Source organism: Macaca fascicularis, chromosome 16 (assembly GCF_037993035.2).
Source record: "Macaca fascicularis isolate 582-1 chromosome 16, T2T-MFA8v1.1".
NCBI classification, from domain to species: Eukaryota; Metazoa; Chordata; class Mammalia; order Primates; family Cercopithecidae; genus Macaca; species Macaca fascicularis.
In genome coordinates this window covers 88,870,854-88,893,925 of record NC_088390.1, presented here as the reverse complement: position 1 = coordinate 88,893,925, position 23,072 = coordinate 88,870,854, and the positions used below count along the sequence as shown (strand labels likewise).

Here is a 23,072-nt window from a genome sequence, read left to right as displayed (position 1 = left end):
AGTCTCACTCTCACCCAGGCTGGAGTGCAGGGGCACAATCTCGGCTCACTGCAGTCTCTTCCTCCCGGGTTGAAACGATGCTCCTGCCTCAGCCTCCCGAGTAGCTGGCATTATAGGTATGCACCATCACGCCCGGATAATTTTGTATTTTTAGTACAGACCGAGTTTTGCCATGTTGGTCACGATGGTTTTGAACTGCTGACCTCAGGTAATCCACCTGCCTCGGCCTCCCGAAGTGCTGGGATTACAGGCGTGCACTGCCACACCTGGCTAATTTTTGTATTTTTAGTAGAGAGGGGGTTTCAGCATGTTGGCCAGGCTGGTCTCGAACTCCTGACCTCAGGTGATCCACCCGCCGAGGCCTCCCCTCCCAAGATGCTGGGATAACAGGCGTGAGCCACCGCGCCTGGTCTTCTATCCTTTCCCGGCCTTCTATCCTTTCTAGTGAAACAAAAGCGCACGTACTTAAGATCACACACACACATCTCTATTGTCTGCAATAATAAAAAAGCAGAAGCAACAGTAGCCTCCCCTATATAGGTGAATTCCCCTGGACGCAGGTGTCCTTAGAATACGACGCAGCCACCACCGGGGATGAACGACCCATTGAACGCTCGGAAGCCTCCTGCCACGGTGTCACGCACAGAAGAGCCAGCCACAGAGCAGCATCCACGGGAGCCCATTTCGGCAAAAACAGCTACAAACCCCACTGCGTGCGCTGCGCGGTGGTTGCCACGGCCTGGAGACAAGCGCGGAAGGCGCCGGTCAGCAGCCGTCACTGCTTCCGCCCCTGCACCGGCTGCTCGGTGACCCTCAGCGGGACAGGTTCGAAAACGCCTAAAAACCCCTCGGAACGCTTCTGATCATTCCCGCCACGACCGGCGTTTACTCGGACTGTGCCGCGCGGCACGAGAGGCTCGGTCTCCGTTCGTTTCCGCGCTTCGCGGGCGTGGGAAAGATGGACAAGTTCAGGGAAAACCGCTAAGACCGAGCCCGCCCCACAGCGCAGCGGACCCCGCGCCGGCCGCCTCCACGCCGGGCGGGCCCAGGGTGCTGAGGCCGGGGAAGCCCTGAAGAGCCCTGAGGCGAGCAAGCGGCGGGCCCGGGCCGCCAACCTCCGCCGCCCAGAGAGAGCCCCACGGGACAGGCACCGGGCGCGCGCCTCCCGGGCCCGCGGCGCTCACCTTGCGCGTGCAGTGCTCACACTTCATCTGGAGCGCTGCGGGCGGGAGGCCGGGCGCCTCGGCCTGAGGGAAGCACCGGGAGACTGGGACACCGCCGCCCGCCGCCCGCGGCCCTTTGTTGTCCTGCCCCGACGCGGCCTCACCCCCCACGGCCGCACTCGGCCAATGAGAGCATCCGGAGAGGACAAGCCGCACCCCTGGGCCAATAGGATTCCCCACCCCTACGGCTTTGTCTAGGCCAATGACAGTGTCGAGAAGGGGCGGGCCAGGCCCCAGAGCCAATCGGAGCGCGCGGGGCGGAGCGCAGCTTCACTCCACGTACGGCGCCGCGGGGACCGGGTTCTAGCGCCGGTTTCCGCTTCTCGCGGGTCCTGCGTCGGCGGTGGCGGCCAAGCGGCGTTCACCAGGGAGTCGGTGAGCGCGCGGACTGTCCTGAGGCCAAGCCGTGGCCGTTCCAGGGTGCTCGGTCCGGTGGTCACGGGGCCTGGAGGCCGCGGCCGGGCTCGCTCAGCCAGCTTGGCATCGGACACTCGCCTTACTCGTGGCTCCCGACGGGGCGAGCCGGGGGCACAGCTCTCGTCCGCCGCCATCACCGCTTCACTTCGTGTCACGTAGGCCCGGCGGAGTAGCAGCGCGCATGCGCGGCCTGCCTGGCAGTAATCACGTGACGGACCCGGAAGCACGAGGGCAGATGCTAAATGATGGCCTTTTGACATTTGCGTGCGTTCATGGTGGATAATTTTACCAAGTACATTGGTTTGGACCCTTACAGTTTACAAAGTAAAGAATAACACTTACTCCTCCAAGAAATGGATTTCAGTTAAGCAAAATGGCTTAATGGTAGTGTTGGACTCCTCTGCTAATTATAAACATTTTATGAAATCAGTGTATGTGTATTACAGAAATCAGAAATGAGAAATAAGAACATGTCTGGAAGAGTGTGACATAAGAAAAATAACTTGTAGTCATATTTAACAGACACCGGCAGTTCTCAGGATTCCCCATGTTAGAGCCTTTCTTCCTGTCCTCTGAGAAGTGAAAATGAAATCCAAAGACCCCCAACTGACTGCACGAACCCCCTACTGGCTAAGGAGATCCCAGAGTTACCTTGAAGATAGTTCTCAGCCATGACAGATGGGAGGTGAGACACCTGTTATTACGGGCGGCCCTTGGCTGACGACCATTAGGTTTTCTTTGCTAAGAGCTTGACGGAAACCAGCCCTTTCGAAAGACTCCACCGCTGATAACCCTCCCATTTGCAGTTCCAGCGCAATTGACCAGTATTCCTTACTGATAAGAGATCACACTAACCATGGAGTGCTTCTGGCCAGATGACATGACCCTCATGAAGGGGCCTGAAGCTTCACTGTGGTTGTGTATGTTTCTCTCTTCAGAAATATTCATGACGCCTCCTGTAGCTTGCTAAATATGTATATTTACACACTACTCTGCAAAGATTCCTGTTCCTTTTGCCCCTCCCTGGAAGTGTCTGTTTCTGGCTTCTGGCCAGAGGCAGTGCTTCCCTGCCTGTCAAAATGGCCACCCTGCAGGCTGAAATCCTTTATGAGAAATAAAGCTCTCCTTTCCGAATGTATGAATCTCATCATTCTTCAGCTTGTCATTGACCGTCAGGTTCTTCCTGCCCGCTGTACAGACAAAAAGTCAATTCATCAAGATTGCAGCACGACAGGAAAAGAATTTAATTGACACCTGGCAGGCCACACAGGAGACAGAGTTATTACTCAAATCAGTCTCTCCAAAGGCTCAGCGGTTAGGGTTTTTTTATGGACAATTTGGTGGGCAGGGGACTAGGGAATGGGTGCTGCTGACTGACTGGGGATGAAATCATAAAAGTGTGTGGAAAATGGTCCTCAAGCACTGAGTCTGCCTCAGGGTGGGGCCACAGGAACCAGTTGAGTCCTGAGTCACAGGTTGGGGTGGGTTCACTCTGAAAAACATCTCAAAAAGCCAATCTTAGGTTCTGCAATACTGATATTATCTATAGGTGCAATTCGGGAAGTTGCAAATCTTGTGACCTCTGGCTACATGAATCCTGAGCAGTAAGGGATTGTAGAAACCAGGCCTACATTTTAGCAGAGTTCAGGCCCCTTCCACAATCCTAAACTTGTGGCCTTTCATTAGCTTTACAAAGGCAGTTTCAGCCCCAGAATAGGGACGTGATAGTTTTAGGAAGGGACTATTATCATCCTTGCTTCAAAGTTAAACCATAAATTCCTCCCAAAGCTCCTGAAATTAGCTTGGCTTATGCCCAGGAATAACCAAGGACAGCTTGGATGTCAGAAGGAAGATGGAATTAACTATGTGAAATTTCTCTTTTTTTTTTTTTTTGAGACAGGGTCTCACTCTGTCACTCAGGCTGGAGAGCAGTGGTGTGATCACAGCTCACTGCAGCCTCAACCTCTTTGGCTCAAGTAATGTTACCACCTCAGCCCTGCTGGGTAGCTGGGACTACAGCTCGTACCACCATGCATGGCTAAGTTTTAAGCTTTTTGTAGATACAGGGTCTCCCCATGTTGCCCCGGCTGTTCTTGAATTCCTGGGCCCAAGTGATCCACCTCAGCCTCCCAAAGTGCTGGGATTACAGGTGTGAGCGACTGCACCCAGCCTCTCTCACTGCCTTAATCTCTGCAAAGGTAGTTTCAAGTTGACACTTCAATGTTGAGGCCGGGCACAGTGGCTCACGACTGTAATCCCAGCACTTTGGGAGACCGAGGCAGGTGCATCAGTTGAGGTCAGGAGTTTGACACCAGTCTGGCCAACATGGTGAAACCCCATCTCTACTAAAAATACAAAAATTGGCCGGGAGCGGTGGCTCAAGCCTGTAATCCCAGCACTTTGGGAGGCCGAGACAGGCGGATCACGAGGTCAGGAGATCGAGACCATCCTGGCTAACCCGGTGAAACCCTGTCTCTACTAAAAAATACAAAAAACTAGCCGGGTGAGGTGGTGGGCGCCTGTAGTCCCAGCTACTCGGGAGGCTGAGGCAGGAGAATGGCCTAAACCCGGGAGGTGGAGCTTGCAGTGAGCTGAGATCCGGCCACTGCACTCCAGCCTGGGTGACAGAGCGAGACTCCGTCTCAAAAAAAAAAAAAAAAAATACAATAATGGACTGGGCACGGTGGCTCATGCCTGTAAGCCCAGCACTTTGGGAAGCCGAGGTGGGCGGATCACAAGGTCAAGAGATTGAGACCATCCTGGCTAACACGGTGAAACTTTGTCTCTACTAGACTCCATCTCAAAAAAAAAAAAAAAAAAAATTAGCCAGCTATGGTGGTGGGTGCCTGTAATCGCAGCTACTTGGGAGGCTGAGGCAGGAGAATCGCTTGAACCCAGGAGGTGGAGGTTGCAGTGAGCCAAGATCATGCCACTGGACTCCAGCCTGGGTGACGGAATGAGACTTCATCTCAAAAAAAAAAAAAAATTGTTATTTATAGTTTTCAGTTTGTATAGATTTTTACAAATGCATCAGTGAAATTCAGGAAGTCTCAACCCTCTAGATTACTCAAATTCATGTCAACATCTCTCAGAAAACATCTCCCCTCAACTTCAGCTTAAATAAAAGGATAATTTTAGGTTGTCATTTGTATAGCTTTTTGGTTAATGTTTTAAAAACATAACTGGTCAGGTGTGGTGGCTCACGCCCGTAATTCCAACACTTTGGGAGGCTGAGGTGGGTGGATTGCCTGAGGTCAGGTTTGTTTGAGACCAGCCTGGCCAACATGATGAAACCCCATCTCTACTAAAAATACAAAAATTAGCTGCGTGTGGTGGTGGGTGCCTGTAATCCCAGCTACTTGGGAGGCTGAGGCAGGAGAATCAGTTGAATCCGGGAGGCGGAGGTTGCAGTGAGCCAAGACCATGTCATTGCACTCCAGCCTGGGAAACAAGAGCAAAACTCCATCTCTAAAATATAAATAAGTAAATAAATATAAAAACATAACTGTAATATGGTTGAAAGAACAAATTATGGCCTGGTGCAGAGGCTCATGCCTGTAAACCCAGCACTTTCGGAGGCCAAGGTGGGAGGACTGCCTGAGCTTAGGAGTTCGTGACCAGCCTGGACAACACGGTGAAAACCCATCTCTAATAAAATACAAAAAATTAGCCAGACGTGGTGGCGCGCACCTGTAGTCCCAGCTGCTCAGGAGACTGAGGCAGAATTGCTTGAACCTGGGAGGCAGAGGTTGCAGTGAGCTGAGATCGCACCACTGCACTCCAGCCTGGGCAACAAGGCAAGACTCTGTCTCAAAAAAAAAGTAAAAAAAAAAAAAAAAGAACAAATTACAATCACCTAATTTTTTTTAAATCAAATAGCCAATGTCCAGTTTTCCCCATTTTCTCACAATTTTTTTTACAGTTTGTTTAAATCAGGATCTACATAAGGTCTAGTATGTTCTATTACTCTATATTACAATTGATTCATATGTTTCTTAAGTCTCTTTTTCTATGAACTTACGGAAGACATTGAAAAATCTCTCTTTAAAAATAAAAACTTGATTTTGACATAACTTGAGGCCTACTTAGAAGTGGCAGAGTTCAAGCTGGGCGCAATGGCTCATGCCTGTAATCCCAGCACTTTGGGTGGCCAAGGCAGGCGGATCATCTGAAGTCAGACATTCAAGACCAGCATGGCCAGCATGGCAAAAGCCTGTTTCTACTAAAAATAAAAAAATTAGCTGGACGTGGTGATGCGTGCCTATAGTCCCAGCTACTTGGGAGGCTGCGGCAGGAGAATTGCTTGAACCTGGGAGGCGGAGGCTGCAGTGAGCTGAGATGGTGCCACTGCACTCCAGCCTGGGCAACAGAGTGAGACTTTGTCCCCCCCAAAAAAAGTTGCAGAGTTCCTGATTTTAAAGTTGTTGTCATTTTTTAAATTTGTAGGTTCTATCCATATCCTTCTCTCCTTCTCCTTGTATATATTATTAAAAAATCAGGTCATTTCCCTGTAGGATTTCCTATGTTGACAAAAAAAGGCAAACTGTAAAATATTTTAAGAGATTCTGAGCCAAATATGAGTGACCAATGGCCAGTGACATAGCCCTTAGGAGATCCTAAGAAAATGTACATGGTTAGGTTACAGCTTGGCTTTATATATTTTCCGAAGACGTAAGACATCAGTCAATACATGTAGACATATATTGGTTCGGTTCAGAAAGGTGACGCAACTTGTAGTAGGGGGGCTTCCAGGTCATAGGTAGATTCAAAGACTTTCTGACTGGCAATTGATTGAAAAGGTTAAGTTACATCTAAAGACCTAGAATCAACAGAAGGGAGTTTCTAGGTTAAGATAGGGGCTTGTGGAGACCAAGATTTCCGTTAAGCAGAGGAAGTCTCCAGGTAGCAGGCTTCAGAGAGAATAGATTGTAAGTGCTTCTTATTAGCGTTCTCTCCTGAAGCAGGAAAAAGACCTGGAAAGGAGCAGGGATTCTCTACAGAATGTAGATTTTCCTCACAAGGGATAGCTTTGCAGGGCTATTTCAATACGTATTCTTCAATACGTCGAAGAAATTTAATGTGGGGTAAAGTACTTCGATTTCTTCCAGGGTCTCCTATCTGTCATGTAATCCTACACCAGAGTCAGGCTGGAATTTGGTGTCATTGCTACAGAGTCTACTTTGTCAGCCTCAAGATGTTTTTTGTTGTTGTTGTTTGTTTTTTTGTTTTTGTTTTGAGACAGAGTCTCCCTCTGTCGCCCAGGCTAGAGTGCAGTGGCACCATCTTGGCTCACTGCAAGCTCTGCCTCTTGGGTTCACACCGTTCTCCTACCTCAGCCTCCCAAGTAGCTGGGACTACAGGTGCCCGTCACCATGCCCAGCTAATTTTTGGGTTTTTTTTTTTTAGTAGAGATGGGGTTTCACCGTGTTAGCCAGGATGGTGTGGTTCTCCTGACCTTGTGATCCGCCCGCCTTGGCCTCCCAAAGTGCTGGGATTACAGGCGTGAGCCACCGCGCCCGCCCGGCTGGCTCAAGATCTGTTTTAATGTGAATGCTGGTCAGCTGTCTGCCTGAATTCCAAAAGGGAGGAGGGAGTAAGGTATGTCTGTCTCTTCCTTCCCATCACTGCCTTAACTAGTTTTTCAGGATAACTTTGGAATGCTTTTGGCCAAGAGGAGGGGTCCATTCAGATGGTTGAGGGTTTGAATTTTATTTTTGTTTTACACCCACAATTGCTGACTTGTATCCTTGTAGAATCCTTTAGTACAGTCTTGTCTTCCAAATTTCCACTAATTCACTTTAGAAACTTGTTCACTTTCAGCTTAAATTTTTTCTGGCAAGACTACTTAATGGATGGTGTTGTGTACTTCCAGTATCCGACCTTTTTGCGATGTTGATTAGCAGTCATTGATGACATTGCCCAGGTCCGTTAATTCATAAGGTGATGTGTTAATCCTACTGTTTCTTCTTCATTTATTAGCGGGAAAACTTCTATAATCAGACATTCTTCTCATGCAGTATTTGGTTACTCTGCTGTAAATTTCATAAAGGCAAGACAAATGCTTGATGCTTTCCTTTTATTAACCAGGCCACAAACTGGGGAGAGCTTGCCAGCATCCTCCAAAAGTGAACACAGTTAAAAAATACATTATTATGAATTACAGCCTGGAGCACCTCAGGATTTTCAATTCATTGGAATTACTGTTCTTATTCATGCTCAAATCTTCCTTTTTGGCAATGAGAACCACTTCAGTTACGCTTCTATGTTGGGAAGACGCTCATAGGCTTTGGTAAGTTCTTTGCTTTCGGATACGTTTCCCCACACGTTTCTCTTTTCCAAGAAAACCGGTTCCTAGGCCGGGCGCGATGGCTCAAGCCTGTAATCCCAGCACTTTGGGAGGCCGAGACGGGCGGATCACGAGGTCAGGAGTTCGAGACCATCCTGGCTAACACGGTGAAACCTCGTCTCTACTAAAAAAAAACAAAACCAAAAACAAAACAAAACAAAACAAAAAAAAAACTGGTTCCTTTAGCTGGAACCACCCGACTCCTCCTGTGGCTCCGCCCGGGTCCCGGAAGTCCGTGCAGCCCGGCCTGCGATCCCGGAAATCCGCTCGGCTCCGCCCCATCCAGGAAATGCTTGCGGCCCCGCCCCCAACCCCGGAAGTCCGCGAGGTCCCGCCCCCGAAAGTCGGCTCCGCTCCGCTCCAATCCCGGAAGTCCGCGCGGCCCCGCCCCTGCCGGTTCGCGTCTCTCTGCTGCCGCGCGGGGACCGCTGTGCTCTCGGTAGGCGGCTGGGCTGGGTGGGCTCCGCACTTCCTTCCCGCTCCGTGCCGCGCGTCCCGGCACCCTGGGGCCCACTCCGGACGGGATTTGCGTCCTGGACCCGCTTGTCGGCTGCTCCGTGTCCCGCCCTGCCCGTCGCGGGCGGCCTCGCGGCTGTTCCGCTGCAGGTTGGCCACGGCGGCGGGAGCGCCCTCGACCCGGACAAAGAAACGAGCGCTCGGTGCGACCAGCGGCGCGGGCGGCTCTGCCACCGGGCGTGTGCTTGTGTGTGTGCATTTGTGTGGAATGCCGGGTGTGTGTGCATTTGTGTGTGGAATGCCGGGTGTGTGTGCATTTGTGTGTGTGCATTTGTGTGGAATGCCGGGTGTGTGTGCATTTGTGTGGAATGCCGGGTGTGTGTGCATTTGTGTGTGGAATGCCGGGTGTTTGGGGAGCAATGCGGTAACTGAGGCCCGGGAGGGAGCCCAGTCATATACCAGCATCTAGGATTGGTTTTGTGATTTGAACCCACTATTTTTTATTTTTTTGAGACACGGTCTCACCCTGTCACCCTGGCTGGAGTGCAGTGGCACGATCTCGGCTCACTGCGGCCTCCACCTCCTGGCCTCAGGTGATCCTCCCAGCTCAGCCTCCTGAATAGCTAGGACCACAGGCGTGCACCACCACACCGGGCTAAGTTTTAAATAGTTTCTCTGGAGACGGAGTTTCACCACGTTGTCCTGGCTGGTCTCGAACTCCTGGACTCAAGCAATCCGCATGCCTCGGCCTCCCAAAGTGCTGAGATTACAGGCATGAGCCACCGTGCCCAGCCTGAACCCCCTATTTAATGTCAGAAATTTGACTTCACAGGGAAAGCCCTGAGAAACTGCCAGAACGGGGTCCCTGGGGCCAGTGTTCGCAGCATACTGTGAAGTGGCAGGGCTGTTGCAGTCTGTGCAGAACCCGGTGTGGAAGATTAGCCCCTTTGGTGACTCGTCGGTTCTGGCCATTTTAGGACGCTCCACTGTGCAGTCTGAACTTTGAGCAGGTGGAGGAAGGCAGAGAGAGAGCTGAGACTGTTGGTCTATGCCAGTACGAGAGCCAGTACGGCCTGAAGCCATGAGGGGACTTTCAGTTCCCTTTCTTGGTGGAGGCCAGCACAGGGGAGAGGGGGTGCTGACAGGTGCTAGAAGCTCAAAGGCTGCTGGGGGCTAGCAGCCTCCTCAAGACATTAGGTTTCCAGATAGGATGGGCAGGTAGGTGGTGATGCAGCTGTAGCTCGTGAGTCTGAGCGGGAAACAGCCCCTGTGCAGTCGGTGTCACTGTGAACGGAAGAGGGTCTTCCTTACACAGGAAACGGGGTCTCTGGGCGATCCAGTGATGTGCCCGACCACAGAGAACAGATCAGACTGGCTGATGGTGTCTGGGCTGCAGGTGACTTAGTTGGGGGACCTGCTCTTGGCCTCCAGCCTGGGCCTGATGGCGTGGGCACCTGCCTGTGTGCAGGGCTCAGCTGCCTCTCTGTCCCCAGGCCCCTCCTCCTGTAGAGACTGGTGCTGCCTTCTCGGGATGTACCTGCAGGTGGAGACCCGCACCAGCTCCCGCCTCCATCTGAAGAGGGCTCCAGGCATCCGGTCCTGGTCCCTGCTGGTTGGTAAGGCTCTCCCCAGAGGCTGTCCCTCCCCAGAACCCCAGAATTGGAAGCCTGACTTTCAAAAAGGATGAAAATGAAACATAGTATTTTCTGTTTTTTCTATTACCCTGAAATCGAACAGCTATTTTGTTTCTTTGTATCCATTCAAATTTTATCCTGTGTACTTGTTTTACAGATAATGCACATCTATTTTGTCCCCTTTTAACCACTAACACCCAGAGTATTTAATACTCTGTGAGCTTTTCTGAGGTCACCGTATTTTCCTTTGTACTTGTTTTGAACCGTGTGATGGGTGATCGTGGGTTCCCATTTCTTCTCTTCCCTGATCCTCAGACCTCCTCATAGGACTCACAGTCCACTTAGCCTCCTGTCCTCCGTCCCTACTCAACAGTAGGGTCCTGTACCCTTGGGGATAGCTGCACTTGTGTTGACGGGACACCGTGTGAGGAGTGGTGCTGGCTGTACCTCAGCAGCTGTGTCTCTGGGGCCCACATTTTATGTGACACGCCACAGCCTCCTGTGTGTTTTGCGTGGCACGCTGCGTTGTAATTCTTTGTGCACAGTCTTCAGGCCTCACCACGGGCTGCTGGAGTAACACCCGTGTCAGTTCTGGAGCCTCACATGGCGGATGTGTCCAGTAAATACTGTGAATAGTGTATACTGTGTTTTGTTTTTGTTTTCTTTAGTGATGAGGTCTCGTTAGGTTGCCCAGGCTGGTCTCAAACTCCTGGGCTCAAGCGATCCTCCTTCCTCGGCCTCCCAGGTAGCTGGGATTACAAGCGTGTGATACTATGTCCAGCTATACTGCATTATCGAACCAACTTCCTGGCTGTTTCCCCTACTCTGAACCTGGTGGTCTGTAACCCCTGACCACAGCTGTTCCTATAGTGGGAAGGGCCTGCTCATCAGGGGCTGTGGCTCCAGGTCCCGCTGCACCGGGGAGGAGGTGGGGTCTTACCGGGATCAATAGGCAGGCAGTCACTTTCTCTTCACAGGAATCTTGTCGATTGGCCTGGCTGCTGCCTACTACAGTGGAGGTAAAGCACCCCCTGCCCCGCCCCCCCATGATTGTCTCAGCTGTTTGGAAAACAGAGAAAAGAAGGGAAAACGGTCCTTTGTGACTGTCCATGGGGCAGCCTTTAAGATCGGCATCTCTGCCCCTTGATTGCTGGTGGGCACCGCGCCCCTCCACGCACTGCTGTTCTTCCGCACGCCCATCCCGCCCAGCACCCAGCCTGCATTTCACTTCTTAAGTCTTCGGTGTTTTTGGGTCATCAGATATTCCGGGAAAGATGCTCTTGAGTATCCGTCTAAGATCCAGCTGTGGGGTGAGGCGTACTTCCCCCACTGCCACCATCACTGGGCCTGCCCAGACAGGCAGAGGCCCTGTGCACCCCACCTGCCTCTCCCACGTGGACGCCGGGGGTCAGAGCTGGGCAGGGTGTGCCGCATGTGGGTCCTCAGTGGCCAGGGCAGGGTCAGCAGCACAGGAAGCTGCCCAGGCGGTCCTTTCAAGCGTGGGGGAGGCTGCGCTAGGTGGGGCCTCCCATGGGCACGTCCCTGGAGCTCACAGGCTGGCGCCCTATGTCCATCTTCAGATAGCCTGGGCTGGAAGCTCTTCTACGTCACAGGCTGCCTGTTTGTGGCCGTGCAGAACCTGGAGGACTGGGAGGTAAGGCCGGCTCGGGGGCAGGACAGAGTCCAGGACTGTTCAGCTCCTGGGTTTTCTTGCAATGGGAATGAAAGGAGGAGGAAGGGCCATGGGTGGCCCAGCGCCTCCCCGTCCTGAAGCGTTGGTCCCTGCTTGGAGGTCTCTGTTCATTAGGACATGGTCCCTGCACTCACCTGGTACGATTCTTGGCCAAGGAATCTCCCGAAGGCATTTTTCTCTTAGAAGCTCTCCGTGACTGTCTTCACCAAAGTGCTTTTTTTTTTTTTTTTTTGAGACGGAGTCTCGCTCTGTCGCCCAGCCCAGGCTGGAGTGCAGTGGCGCGATCTCGGCTCACTGCAAGCTCCGCCTCCCGGGTTCACGCCATTCTCCTGCCTCAGCCTCCCGAGTAGCTGGGACTACAGGCGCCCACAACCGCGCCCGGCTAATTTTTTGTATTTTTAGTAGAGACGGGGTTTCACCGTGGTCTCGATCTCCTGACCTTGTGATCCGCCCGCCTCGGCCTCCCAAAGTGCTGGGATTACAGGCGTGAGCCACCGCGCCCGGCTTTTACCAAAGTGCTTTCTTCCCGGAGTTGCCATGATGGGATGCGAGTCAGCTTTCCCTGTGGTCGGCCCTCCCACCTCGGAGCCCCTCCTGAGTCCTTTCAGCCTGGCCCAGTGCTGCCCTCTGACCTCCATGCCCTCATTTGCTGGTTCCGCTGCCTCCCTGCACTTGTTTTGCCTGCAGTGGAGCAAGCACCCGCTGCACCTGCCCAGCTCCCCAGTTCCCAACAGGAGTCAGGCTGGCTACAGACGTCCAGCTCTGACAGAGCAGCACCTGCAGCTTCAGGGCTTTGGGTTCTGACTGGGAGGGGCCCCAGCCCCCCTTCTTGAGTGTCTACCCTGGTGAGGGTGGGGGTGATGCCCCAGCAGCCTCGGGGCCCCTGTTCCTGGAGGTTCATGGTGGTCAGTGCCTGTCGGTTTCCAGGAAGCCATCTTTGACAAGAGCACAGGGAAGGTTGTTTTGAAGACGTTCAGCCTCTACAAGAAGCTGCTGACTCTTTTCAGAGCAGGCCATGACCAGGGTGAGTTGTGGGGAGCCTGGGGACATGGGGCACTGTGGGCATCTGGGTGACCCACGGGACCTGGCGGCGGGAGGCCTGGAAACGCCTTTGGTCCAAGCTTGCCTGCTTGGTGACCAGGGTTGTGTCCTGCCCGCTGGACGCAGGATCCCACAGATACGCCCCACCTGCTCATCTGCTCACTTGCTGGGCGGGGTCCTAGAGCCTCCTGGGTTCTTTAGAGGTTTGGCCCCTGGGGAGGGTGGGAGGAGCAGAGGTCTGGCAGAGCAGGGGTCTGGCCCAGCGTGCTTGGGCAGCCTGTTTAGCTGTGTTCTCCCGCCTGCCTGGCAGCCACTTGTCCCCAGGTACAGTCTGGCCCCAGCGGCAGGTCACAGGGTGGGGCAGGGAGAGCCACGGCAGCCCACGGGCGTTCCGGAGTGGGGCCACCTGGCTACTTGCGGGCCTTGGCTCTGCTCCAGCTTTCCTGTGGGTCCTACTGGGCCTGCAGTAGGGGCTGGAAGGTCCGAGGAACCCCCCACCCTTGAGCCTGGGCAGTGGCCCAGCTGTGGTCAGTACCAGTTTCCTGTAGATGCTGCCGCAGAGAGAGAGGCCCCAGGGTCCGGCTGCCCATGCATAGCCCCAGAGAGGGGACAGATTCTGGTGACCAGAGTTGCTGGGCAGTCTTGGGTTTAGTGCCACAATGCTGTGCTTCTGACACGCTGCTTCCTAGATCCCTGCAGGGACCTGGCCAGGGCATTGGCCCCAAGTCACCGTGGCTTTGGGGAGAGGAGTTGCAGGCCTGGCCTGGGCTGTGAGAGGCAGCTGTGCCGTTTTCTGACAACAGTTGGGGCCGCCCTGGTACCCAAAGAGGTGGCTTCCCTGAGTTGCCACAGGAAATTGCAGGGTGGCCCTGGCTCAGCAGCCAAGCTCGGGGCAACAGTACAGTGTAAAGATGGCGGCCTCGCACTGAGCGGGTCCCCGTGGTCGGCACTCCCAGGAGAACCAGCAGGCTGTGCATGTGGCCTGCCAGCCTGCACCGCGGGCACGTCCTTCCCACCCGGAGGACCCTGCACTGCTGTCAGGGCCACAGCAGTCCTCCAGGACCCAGCCTCAGGCAGGAAACAGCAAATGCTTTTGCTGCCAACCAGGCGTGGCTGTCGCTCTCGATGGCGCCAGTGGCCCTGGTGTGACTGCCGGGTGGCACGTGTGGGCGGGGACGGCTCGGCCACTGACCGTCTCCCCACAGTGGTGGTCCTGCTGCATGATGTCCGCGATGTGAGCGTGGAGGAGGAGAAGGTCCGGTACTTCGGGAAGGGCTACATGGTGGTGCTCCGGCTTGCGACGGGCTTCTCCCACCCCCTCACGCAGAGTGCAGTCATGGGCCACCGCAGGTAAGGCTGTGGGACTTTGATCTGGCTGGAGCTGCAGCTGTGTCAGGTGACTCCCGTTCCTGACCACCCAGAGCTACAGGACAGCTGGGAGAGGAGATGAGTTTGTGGACGACAAACAGAGGGGCCCACGTTAAGCATGTGCAGGCTCAGGGGCAGCCTCCGTGGCTGGGAGGGTAGGAGGTGGCCAGGAAGTGCTGGGTCCAGTTTGGGAGCCCCAGGGGCTGCTGGAGGTGGGTGGTTGAGGAGGAGGCTGCTGTGGGGTCTCATGGCGCCCTGTGCTGAGGTGACCTGACCTTCCTCCCATTGCCGGCCTTGCCCAGTGATGTGGAAGCCATCGCCAAGCTCATCACCAGCTTCCTGGAGCTGCACTGCCTTGAAAGCCCCACAGAGCTGTCTCAGAGCAGTGACAGTGAGGCCGGCGACCCTGGGAGCCAGAGCTGACAGCCCCGGTATGCCTGAGCCTGTGCACCACCCACAGGACCCGTGGCACATTCCTGGTGTGCCTGAGCCCGTGCACAGCCCACAGAACCCCGTGGCCTTGGCTTCAGTCGGTGCCTCCAGCCGAGTCGGCCTCTTGCCTGCTCACACTGCTGCTTTCACACTGCACGAAACAGCAGGCCGGACCAGGACACCCAGACTTTCTCCATTGTGAGGCCTGGGCCTGCCTTCCTGCAGCTGGAGGTCTCGCCAGCCCTGGACTCCTGCTGTGGGCCACAGCCAGACCTCGGGCGAGTGGAGAGGCCGGGCCAGGCCGGGCCCCTGTGGGTGCTGATGCTGCGTGTTGTCCCCGACACAGTGTCCTCTCCCTGGGTGGACATCCCCAGCGGTCAGGTGCTTCCCCAAGGGCAGCGAGGGGCGAACATCCGGGGCCTACCTGGCTGTGCACGCTGCAGCCACACTGTGGAAGCTGCCCCTCCCCAAGGACCCGCCTCCCTTGATGATGCCAGGATCTTGGCGCATAGACCGCTCTGCCCCTGTGGTCGTCACAGAAAGGTCTCTCTGTTCCTCACCCTCAGCCTCAGCAGAAGCTGCGAGGCCAGAAAACAGGTCAGCTCTTCCAGTATTGTGCAGCGCTTAAAAACCGGGAGCTCAGGCCGGGCGCAATGGTTCATGCCAGTAATCCCAGCACTCTGGGAGGCCAAGGTGGGAGGACTGCTTGAGGCCAGAAGTCCAAGACCAGCCTGGGCACACAAGAAGATCCTGTCTTTGCAAAAATACTAACCAAACAAGAAAAATTAGGAGATTTTCTGCAGAAATTGAGTTCCAGCCTCTTTCCCTCACCCCGTAGGAGCTGAATGCCAACCATCCTGACCCGCTGGGGCTCTTGGTCTCCTGAGTGCACCCAGGTCCTCCCAGGTGCGGTGTGCACCGAGAGCGCCTGGCCTGATGCCCTGGCCTGTGAACTGGGGACTCCTGGGTCCTGTGAGCCCCACGGCGGCAGGCCCAGGAATGGCTGGGTAGGACCGGGAACGCCTTTGCCCCAGGTCTGGCTGTGGCCTCGGTGAAAGCAGACAGGAGAGAGGTGGGACCCTCCTCCTCAGTACTGGCTGCCAGCCCCTCTTTGCAGGACATGGTCATAATAACCATAAATAACCCTTCGCATGTCACCCGCGGCTTCCACTCTTTATTTCCGAAGAGTCAGTGTCACAAAGCGGGTCTCCCTGTGCTGCTGCTTTCTGTGTTTTCTAGTCTCTCCCCCAGGGGTTGCCCAGGGCGCTCAGGAACTGAGTGTGGGCCAGACACTGCTGGGCCACAGGGTGCAACAGTCACGTGGGCCCCTGTTGCCCTGGCTGACAGTTGGCAGTGCAGAGCCCCCCTGCCCATAGCAGGAGCCTCCTGGCACAAGCTCTCCCCTCAGGGGTCCTGAGCAGTGTCCCTGCCAGGGCTGGTGGGTGGGGGTGGGGGTGGGGGGGTGGCCACCTCGCTGAGGTCCTGCAGTAGAGCTTGCAGCCGCTGCAGGCTGGGGTGCACGTTCTCCTCCAGCCACTCCTCCACGGCATCCGGGTAGAAAGCCAGCTGCAGGGCGACCTCCAGCTCCCGCACGAGGGTGCTCCACTGCGCCAGGAGGCTGCGGGTGAGGGCGCCGTGAACGTGCACTCTGCACACTCGGGACTTGCCCTCAACCCCATGGTCAGTACTGCCCTGTGCCTCAGCTTACCTATCTGTAAAATGGGGCTACTGACCCTCATCGGTGTATCTGGAGGAACAAGTCAGTGACAGCTGCACATCTGAGACCTGAGGGCCCTTTACAACTAGGGGTTCACCCTCCGCTCCTCCTCTGGTTGAAGGACATGTCAACAGCAGCAGCAGTCCTCAGAGAACCCACGGCTGCACAGCCTGTAAGAGCCTAGGGTCTCACCTGAGTGCTGCGGGCTGGATGTGCTGAACCATGACCGGGTGGATGAGCTTCCGCCGGCGGTGGTAGGGGCTGAACCAGCCGGTGACGTACCTGGGGCAAATCCACATATGGGTGTGCCGTGGGCTACCAAGGCAGCCGTGGGGCAGCTTTACAGTAATACAGAAAATGTTTTAAGAGTGGGGTAGGCATTTTTAAGTCTTATGTCCCCCAGAAAGTCCTTGTGAAAGATGAGGCTGCCTCCTCCTGTGCCTGGGGGTGGGGTGGGGCTTGTGAACCTGCCCCTCACCTGCACCTGCCTCCCACCCACACCTGCCCCCTCACCCACACCTGCCCCTCACCCGCCCCATGCCTGCCCGCTCACCCACACCTGCCTCCCACACTCACGTGTTGCCCTCCAGCAGCGCGTCCACAGAGCTGCGCAGATGGAGGCTGACTTGTGTGACAAGGGCAAGGATGTTGCTGCCAGGGAAAGAGCCGGCCCCCTCCCTGCAGAGAGCCCTGCTGAGAACAGCGGTCTCCACAGGCGGGGAAGGGGAGAGAAGGACGGGGAGCGGGGAAATGGGACGGGGAGGGCTGCAGGGTGCTTGCCTAACAGGGTCCATCATCTCCAGGTTGGAAATCCCAAGAAGGTTCTCCACTTTCGCTTTAGCATCTCCATCAAATCCTCCTGAAATCACAGAGCGGGACAGTTGGAGGGGCCTGTGGAGGAGGGCAGGGGCTACATTGGGACCTGCAGACCTAGGTGCTGGGGCAGTGGGTGGGCGGCATGGAGAGCCACTGGCCAGGCCCAGCCCTGCGTGTGCCGGCCCCAAGGGGACCTGGGGGCAGATGGGCTTGCTACTTCTCTTTAAACATGTGAAATACATTCATTATTTAAAAAATCAGAAAACAGAAATAAGACTGTGTTGCCGGCAGCAACACCCAGACAGCAAGTGGTTCTTCCTGCTGGGCACAGCCCAATCCGCACAGGTGTCCAGGGCTCACGCAGCGTTTGCCACTGTGGTTCACACAATCGACGGAATATTCTAGAGCACCCGAAACAAACCCGTGAGGCCTGTGGGCACCAGCGTGGACAGATCTCCGAGTTGTTCATGGATATACTCGCTGCGAGAGGGCTGACGGCCCCAGTGCCCCAGTCCCAGGGGTGGCGGGTGGGGCTGTGGGCAAGGGACGCTGCAAATACCGTCCATATTAACGCAGCTCTTTAGTGTGGGGCACGTGAGTGTCTGCTTTTATCGTTTCTGCCCTTTTCTAAGCAGTTCAGACTCAGCAGCTAAATCAATCTGATCTCATTCTGCGTCCTCACTGGTTGCACCCCCGTCCCTGGGCCGCCACGCCCATGGGTCCTGCTCTCAGCGCGTCTCAGCCATTTTTCTTTCTGTGTCAGCACCATGCAGTTGCTAATTTCCTGTGTGGCCTGCGAGTTTCCATGCACACGGCTCATCTGGCCAAGCCCCTGCTGACCCCGAGGGGCTCCCAGGGCCTGCCCTTGACCATAGGTCCTGCTACTCCCTCAGGCAACCTGGAAGTGTAAGTGCTGGGTCCAGGGTGCAGGGCCTTCCAGGGCCGGGCGCCTGCACCCCACACCTGCTCAGCCAGGTGTGCAGGATGTGTGTGCAGCAAAGGTGGAGCTGCTCCCCACATCCGACCTGCGCGCATTTCTGCGGATTCACTGTGTCTGAGGGGTGCGTCCCGCGTCACTCTCCAGCCTGCTTTGGGCTTAGGCTTGGAGACCTGGGTGCAGGCCCAGCCTGGGTGGACTTCAGGGCAGGCGGGTGGCTAAGCTGGGGCAGTGAGACCATCCTCCTGCTGTGAGAACCACCACGGTCCAGCAGGGTGGTTGGAGCTCTGGGTGCTTGGCCTCCTGCCCTCCGGGTCTTTCTGGGAGGAGCCGGCGGGGCTTGGGGTGACCAGACCAGACATACCGTGTAGAAGCAACTGTAGACAGGCGGCCAGGGACGGGACTCCTGCAGGGAGCAGCTCGCACAGCACAGAGAAGTGGTCGTACCTGGGTCCAGGAGAGGGGCGCTCAGCTCCACAGCCCACCCCCACCAGCCTGACACAGGTGCCCTGATTCGGGACATCCCTGCTCTTGTTCTAGGGCCGTGGGGGCAGCCTGACCCCCTCAACCCACCGGGCCCAGGGTTTCCAAGACAGGTTCTGTGCGGCAGGGCTCTCACATCAACTCCGTTCTAGAAACCGGACGCGTGAAGAGCGTAGGGATTCCTTGCTGCGATGCTTTCCAGAGCCATGGGAACTCTGGGTGGGCCTTGGGTGGGTGGCCAGTCGTCGTCCCTCCCCCCAGCACCTCTGGCCTCTGAGAAAAGGCTCCTGCTCCTGGGGGCTGCCCTTGATGCCCCCCTCCTAGGGCCTCTGGGCCTCTCCTGCCCACTCTCTCCCTTGGCTGCCTCCTGTCTGGCTGGTGGGGGCGGCAGCTTTTCCCCAAGACCCCACGAGGAGGGTGCGAGATCAGGCCTGGCAGGCAGCAGGTCAGCGGCAGCATCTGTCCCAAGCGAGGGCTGGGGGGCCTCAGCCTGGCTGGGGTGGGAGTCAGGGCTTCCCACTGCCGGATAGGGGGCCTCCGCCTGCCTGTGCCTCAGTTTCTTCAGCTGTGAGGTGGGTGACAGACGCCGCCCCAGGTGTGAGCACAGGCGAAGGCTGGGCGATGCCTGACGCCACAGCCCCAGGCTCGTCTGAAGGATGTGCCGCCCCTCTGGGGAGGAGGAGCCTCGCCCTGCTCTATGGACGGTCCTAGTTTGTGCAGACAGAGCTGTATCCCAACAGGACAGTGGGAACTATCTGGAAGCTTCTAAAGAGCCGCTGCCAGCTGTGGACATGCATGGCAGCTGTGAGCTGCCCCTGTAGCAGGCTGGCCCACCAGGCTCTGCGGTCCCCACCATGAAATTCTTGACTCCATCGAATCTGAGCCTTGTGGGTCAGGGCACGGGGCCCCTGGCGGGGTCCTGCCTCCAGCCGCTTGCCTAGCCCACGGCACCTGCGCCATCTGCCCCTCACCCCTCTAACTTGAGATGAGACCCAAGGTCAGGACTTGGCCGGCGACCAGGGGTTTATCTGTAGCTCTGCTTTTCACATGGTGTCGTCAGGGGAGCAGGGACCTGGGAGCGCCAGGGTGACGCCACGGAGGGTGACGCCACAGAGGGTGACACCACGGAGGGTGACGCCACAGAGGCCCAGCTCCTTCATGAGACTAACAAGGCCCATCCTTGCCAGGCAGGACCCACAGTCATGGCATGTTTACAGCTGAGGAAGCGCTCAGACACCTGCAGGGGCCACTCCTACAACAGGGGACAGCCCTGGCATCCCCACACCCATGACAGCATGTGCCTTCTAGGTCACCACAGTTGGGCTTCCATAGGCTACACGCTGAAATGTCCAGGACAGTTTTCTCTAAATCCATAGAATAATACATTTTTTTTTTTTTTGAGACAGACTTTTGCTCTGTCGCCCAGGCTGGAGTGCAGCGGCGTGATCTTGGCTCACTGCAACCTCTGCCTCCTGGGTTCAAGTGATTCTCCCGCCTCAGCCTCTTGAGTAGCTGGGATCATAGGCACATGCTGCCACACCTGGGTAATTTTTGTATCTTTAGTAGAGATGGAGTTTCACCATGTTGGCCAGGCTGGTCACGAACACCGGACCTCTGGTGATCCACCTGCCTCAGCCTCCCAGAGTGCTGGGATTACAGGCATGAGCCACCGTGCTCAGCCCATGGAGTGACACGTTCTGTCACACTGTTGGCCCCACCCACAGGGAGCACAGCTTAGTGTTTACATAGACAAGACCCTGATATGAGAAAAACGGAAAACAGAGCCAGGCACGCCTGTGCTGGCCTTCCAAGGGCCCCACCTCTGTCACTGGGCACCTTTTGGTGACCTCCCCTCACTGCGCTCGGCCTTGAATTCTTTCCTGTGCGAGACCCGAGAACCTTCTTGTGGGGTCTGAATTGAGATGGCATTTCTAGCAACTGAGTGAAATCCTGAAAGAACCGAAACCCCTCCTTGTGCCACAAGCAAGACATACACACACAGCCTCAGGTGCAGTGCACACGGGCGGCATGGGGGCTGGGGACCACGTGTTTGTGACCCTGAACACATGAGCCGCACCCTCTGTGGCCGCTCTGGCGTGCGGGGCCCAACCCCACATGGCTGTCTCCTGCAGCTCTTCTCAGAGGCCTGGGCTGCTTCCCCTTTGACCGACCTGGGAAGGCCCTCAGCGGACGCCGGACAGGCCGATGTGGTGACCACCAGAGCTGCCCTGGACCCTCTGACTGGCCAGGGCTTACCTCTGCCAGCCGGTCAGGATGATGCCCTGCAGTGAGTCCGTGGGCCTGCTGCCTGCCACCTGCAGCCACTGCACATGGTTCCTGAGGTGGTGCTTGATGGGGGGCACGGCCTGGCTGGGCCCTGTGGCACCCTTGAAGGCACTGGCTGCCCACAGCCGCGGAAAGCCGCACCGCCAGTACTTCTGCATGAGGAGGACTGAGTGAGAAAGCAAACAGGTGAGTGGCTCCCGGGGAGGCGGCCGACGTGGCCCCGGACATGTCTCCCGGGGCTATACCCAGAGCCGACACGGGAGCCGCCAGTGACAGCCACTGGGTCCCAGCGTGGGAGACTCCAGAGTGTAGGTGGCCGGCCTGGGTCCCAGTCAGGGAGACTCCAGAGCTTACGTGGCCCCTGGTTCACCTGCTCACTGGAAAACACTGGTGGAAAACACTGGTAGAATGGGAAGGTGAGGCACCGGTGCAGGGCTGGGGTCTGCTGGAGCTGTGCCCTGGCCTCTACCTGTGCAGGCCCTAGGCTGGGCAGTTGGGCTGCAGGGTCAGAGGGTCAGGGATGGCCTTCCCAGTCATGTGGCCACGACAGCGCACCCCCAACTTGGCACTGACCCTTGCCATGCACATCCAGGTCGGCCGCGTAGTCCCAGAGCACCGGCTCCACCAGCTGCGGCACCCCGGATGCTGCAGACGGAGCAGACAGAGCGGACAGAGCGGACATGAGGTTGGTGAGACACCCAGACCACACCCTCAGCCCCTCGGACCCACCTGTTCTTGATTTGCCTGAAAGTGTGAGCATAGATACCTTTTTAAGACAGACTTGGCACTATGCTGGGTTTGGACAATGAATGCCACAACCACACACAGCGCCTTCCCAAGCCAGCGCCCACTGCAGCGACCCTGCTCCCGCTGCTGCTCTACCAGGCCATGAGCCACAGGCACAGCTGGAGCACGTGGCTGAATGGAGATCACTCTAAGTCATCTATGTGGCCATGCGTGGGTGGGAGCTGCCAGGCCAGCACGGCCCTAGGACACCCTGGCTCCCAGCTCTGCCATGGGGCTCACTGAGCCTCAGGGCTCTGTGCGGAACAGGGCCAGGTGTCTGAGTACCACCTCTTGGCCCAGAAAGGCACTCAGCAGCTCATCCCAAAGCCTCAGGCAGAGTGAGCAGGGCCCAGGGTCTGGAGGAGCTGCCAGCGGGAACCTCGGCCCCCAGTTCCAGCAGGGCTGGCCTTGGAGGAGGCTGCCACGAGGGCGGGTCACTCCCAAGCCCTCTAGGACCGGGCAGGCCTGTGCTCTCCTGCCCAAACCTCCACGGCTTCTAGGAAACGACTCAGACCCGGTGTCGGGGGGATGCAGGAGGTGGTTGTGGCAGGTCTGTGAGGGGCTGGGGCTCACCCTGGGGCCCACTTCCTACAGCATCTTCTTTCTCTGAAGCCGTGGGTCTTGGGCAGGTCGGTGGCCCACCCCTCCCCCAACCCCGCTGGCCGACCTGCGAGCTGGTCCTCAGGCAGGTCTCGGAGCATGTCGTCCCACACCAGGGGTGTCACGCTGGGGCGCCGGTTCTGCACGTGGCTGGCCACCGCCCGCATGTGTGACAGGCACAACTTCCCTGTGCTGTTCTGCTCTTGCTGCAGCCACCGGCGCGAGGCCTCCCCCTCTCCGAGGTAATAGACCTGCAGGGGAGGAGCGGGACGGGGTTGCCTCGGCAGCCCTGCACACCGGTGGGAGGGTCCGGGGTTCACACCGTACCCTGACGGAGAGGGGCCGCTGCCTGTGGGGAGGAGGCCGGGGAGGGGCTGGGGGCCTTTGCTTACCACCCCCAGCGTATCCCTGTCTTCCTCACTGAGCCCTGAACTTCTACTCAAGGTTTCCTGTGAATGTTTACAGCAGCTCTTCTCACAACCGCCAAAGCGGAGACCACAGGGGTCCATCCCCCATGACGGACCAGCATAGGGCAGCGTCCCCCACCATGAACACGGCTCGGCCTCAACAGAGAGCCAAGCTCTGGCGGCCAACGGCCCGGAGGAACACAGGTCATACACTGTGTGACTCGGTGCCCGTGGAATGCCCAGGCGCACAGATCCACCGGGACGGGAAGCAGACTGTGGTCGCCGGGGGCTGGGGGTGGGTGCGGGGCTTCAGCCTGGGGTGATCGTCCACACCATGAATATGTGGAAGAGGTGCTGACGTTTATACTTATTATTTTGGCGACAGGGTCTTGTTCTGTCGCCCAGGCTGGAGTGCAGTGGCACAACCTCC

The 23,072-nt window shown here is 56.8% G+C and overlaps 3 protein-coding genes across 27 annotated transcripts in view; 1 reads left to right on the top strand and 2 right to left on the bottom strand.

Moving 5' to 3' along the window:
• Positions 1-1,325, bottom strand: part of NARF (nuclear prelamin A recognition factor) — a 30,673-nt gene extending 29,348 nt beyond the window's left edge. For 2 of the 4 annotated variants that reach the window (XM_074021041.1, XM_074021043.1), the window contains exon 1: positions 15-1,325. Coding sequence is in view for 1 of the 4 variants with exons in the window: in XM_005585341.4 (XP_005585398.1) it covers positions 1,185-1,211 (27 nt within the window). In the remaining 3 variants the exon portion in view is untranslated. The remainder of the gene's footprint in view (positions 1-14) is intronic. The other 2 variants (XM_074021042.1, XM_005585341.4) reach the window with 1 other exon arrangement.
• A 7,029-nt stretch (positions 1,326-8,354) lies between these two features.
• On the top strand, positions 8,355-15,767 carry CYBC1 (cytochrome b-245 chaperone 1). 2 transcript variants are annotated; one of them, XM_005585335.5, is made up of 7 exons: positions 8,355-8,425; positions 9,936-10,058; positions 11,054-11,095; positions 11,657-11,730; positions 12,697-12,793; positions 14,016-14,160; positions 14,481-15,767. In XM_005585335.5, the coding sequence occupies exons 2-7, from the start codon at positions 9,974-9,976 to the stop codon at positions 14,599-14,601; spliced, it is 564 nt and encodes a 187-aa protein (XP_005585392.1). In that variant the 5' UTR covers positions 8,355-8,425; positions 9,936-9,973; the 3' UTR covers positions 14,602-15,767. The 2 variants fall into 2 exon arrangements, with proteins under 2 accessions (XP_005585392.1, XP_045232318.1); XM_045376383.2 differs by having other exon boundaries at positions 8,355-8,645.
• Positions 15,763-23,072, bottom strand: part of HEXD (hexosaminidase D) — a 26,395-nt gene continuing 19,085 nt past the window's right edge. For 12 of the 21 annotated variants that reach the window (XM_074021029.1, XM_074021035.1, XM_074021027.1 and 9 more), the window contains 8 exons: positions 22,303-22,486; positions 21,423-21,494; positions 20,820-21,015; positions 18,445-18,527; positions 17,108-17,186; positions 16,904-17,005; positions 16,520-16,609; positions 15,763-16,228 (listed from right to left, as the gene is read on the bottom strand). In XM_074021029.1, coding sequence (XP_073877130.1) covers positions 16,015-16,228; positions 16,520-16,609; positions 16,904-17,005; positions 17,108-17,186; positions 18,445-18,527; positions 20,820-21,015; positions 21,423-21,494; positions 22,303-22,486 — 1,020 coding nt within the window. In that variant the 3' untranslated portion in view covers positions 15,763-16,014. Of the gene's footprint in view, positions 16,229-16,318; positions 16,358-16,519; positions 16,610-16,903; positions 17,006-17,107; positions 17,187-18,444; positions 18,528-20,383; positions 20,514-20,819; positions 21,016-21,422; positions 21,495-22,302; positions 22,487-23,072 lie in introns of all 21 variants that reach the window. The other 9 variants (XM_074021032.1, XM_074021039.1, XM_045376381.3 and 6 more) reach the window with 4 other exon arrangements.

What these genes read in the sequence shown, in the direction of transcription:
- CYBC1 (XM_005585335.5), top strand. Translation starts at nt 9,974, where the DNA reads ATGTACCTGCAGGTGGAGACCCGCACCAGCTCCCGCCTCCATCTGAAG. An exon ending in AGAACCTGGAGGACTGGGAG is followed by an intron (nt 11,731 to 12,696) that starts GTAAGGCCGGCT and finishes GTCGGTTTCCAG; the next exon opens with GAAGCCATCTTTGACAAGAG. An exon ending in CAGAGCAGGCCATGACCAGG is followed by an intron (nt 12,794 to 14,015) that starts GTGAGTTGTGGG and finishes GTCTCCCCACAG; the next exon opens with TGGTGGTCCTGCTGCATGAT.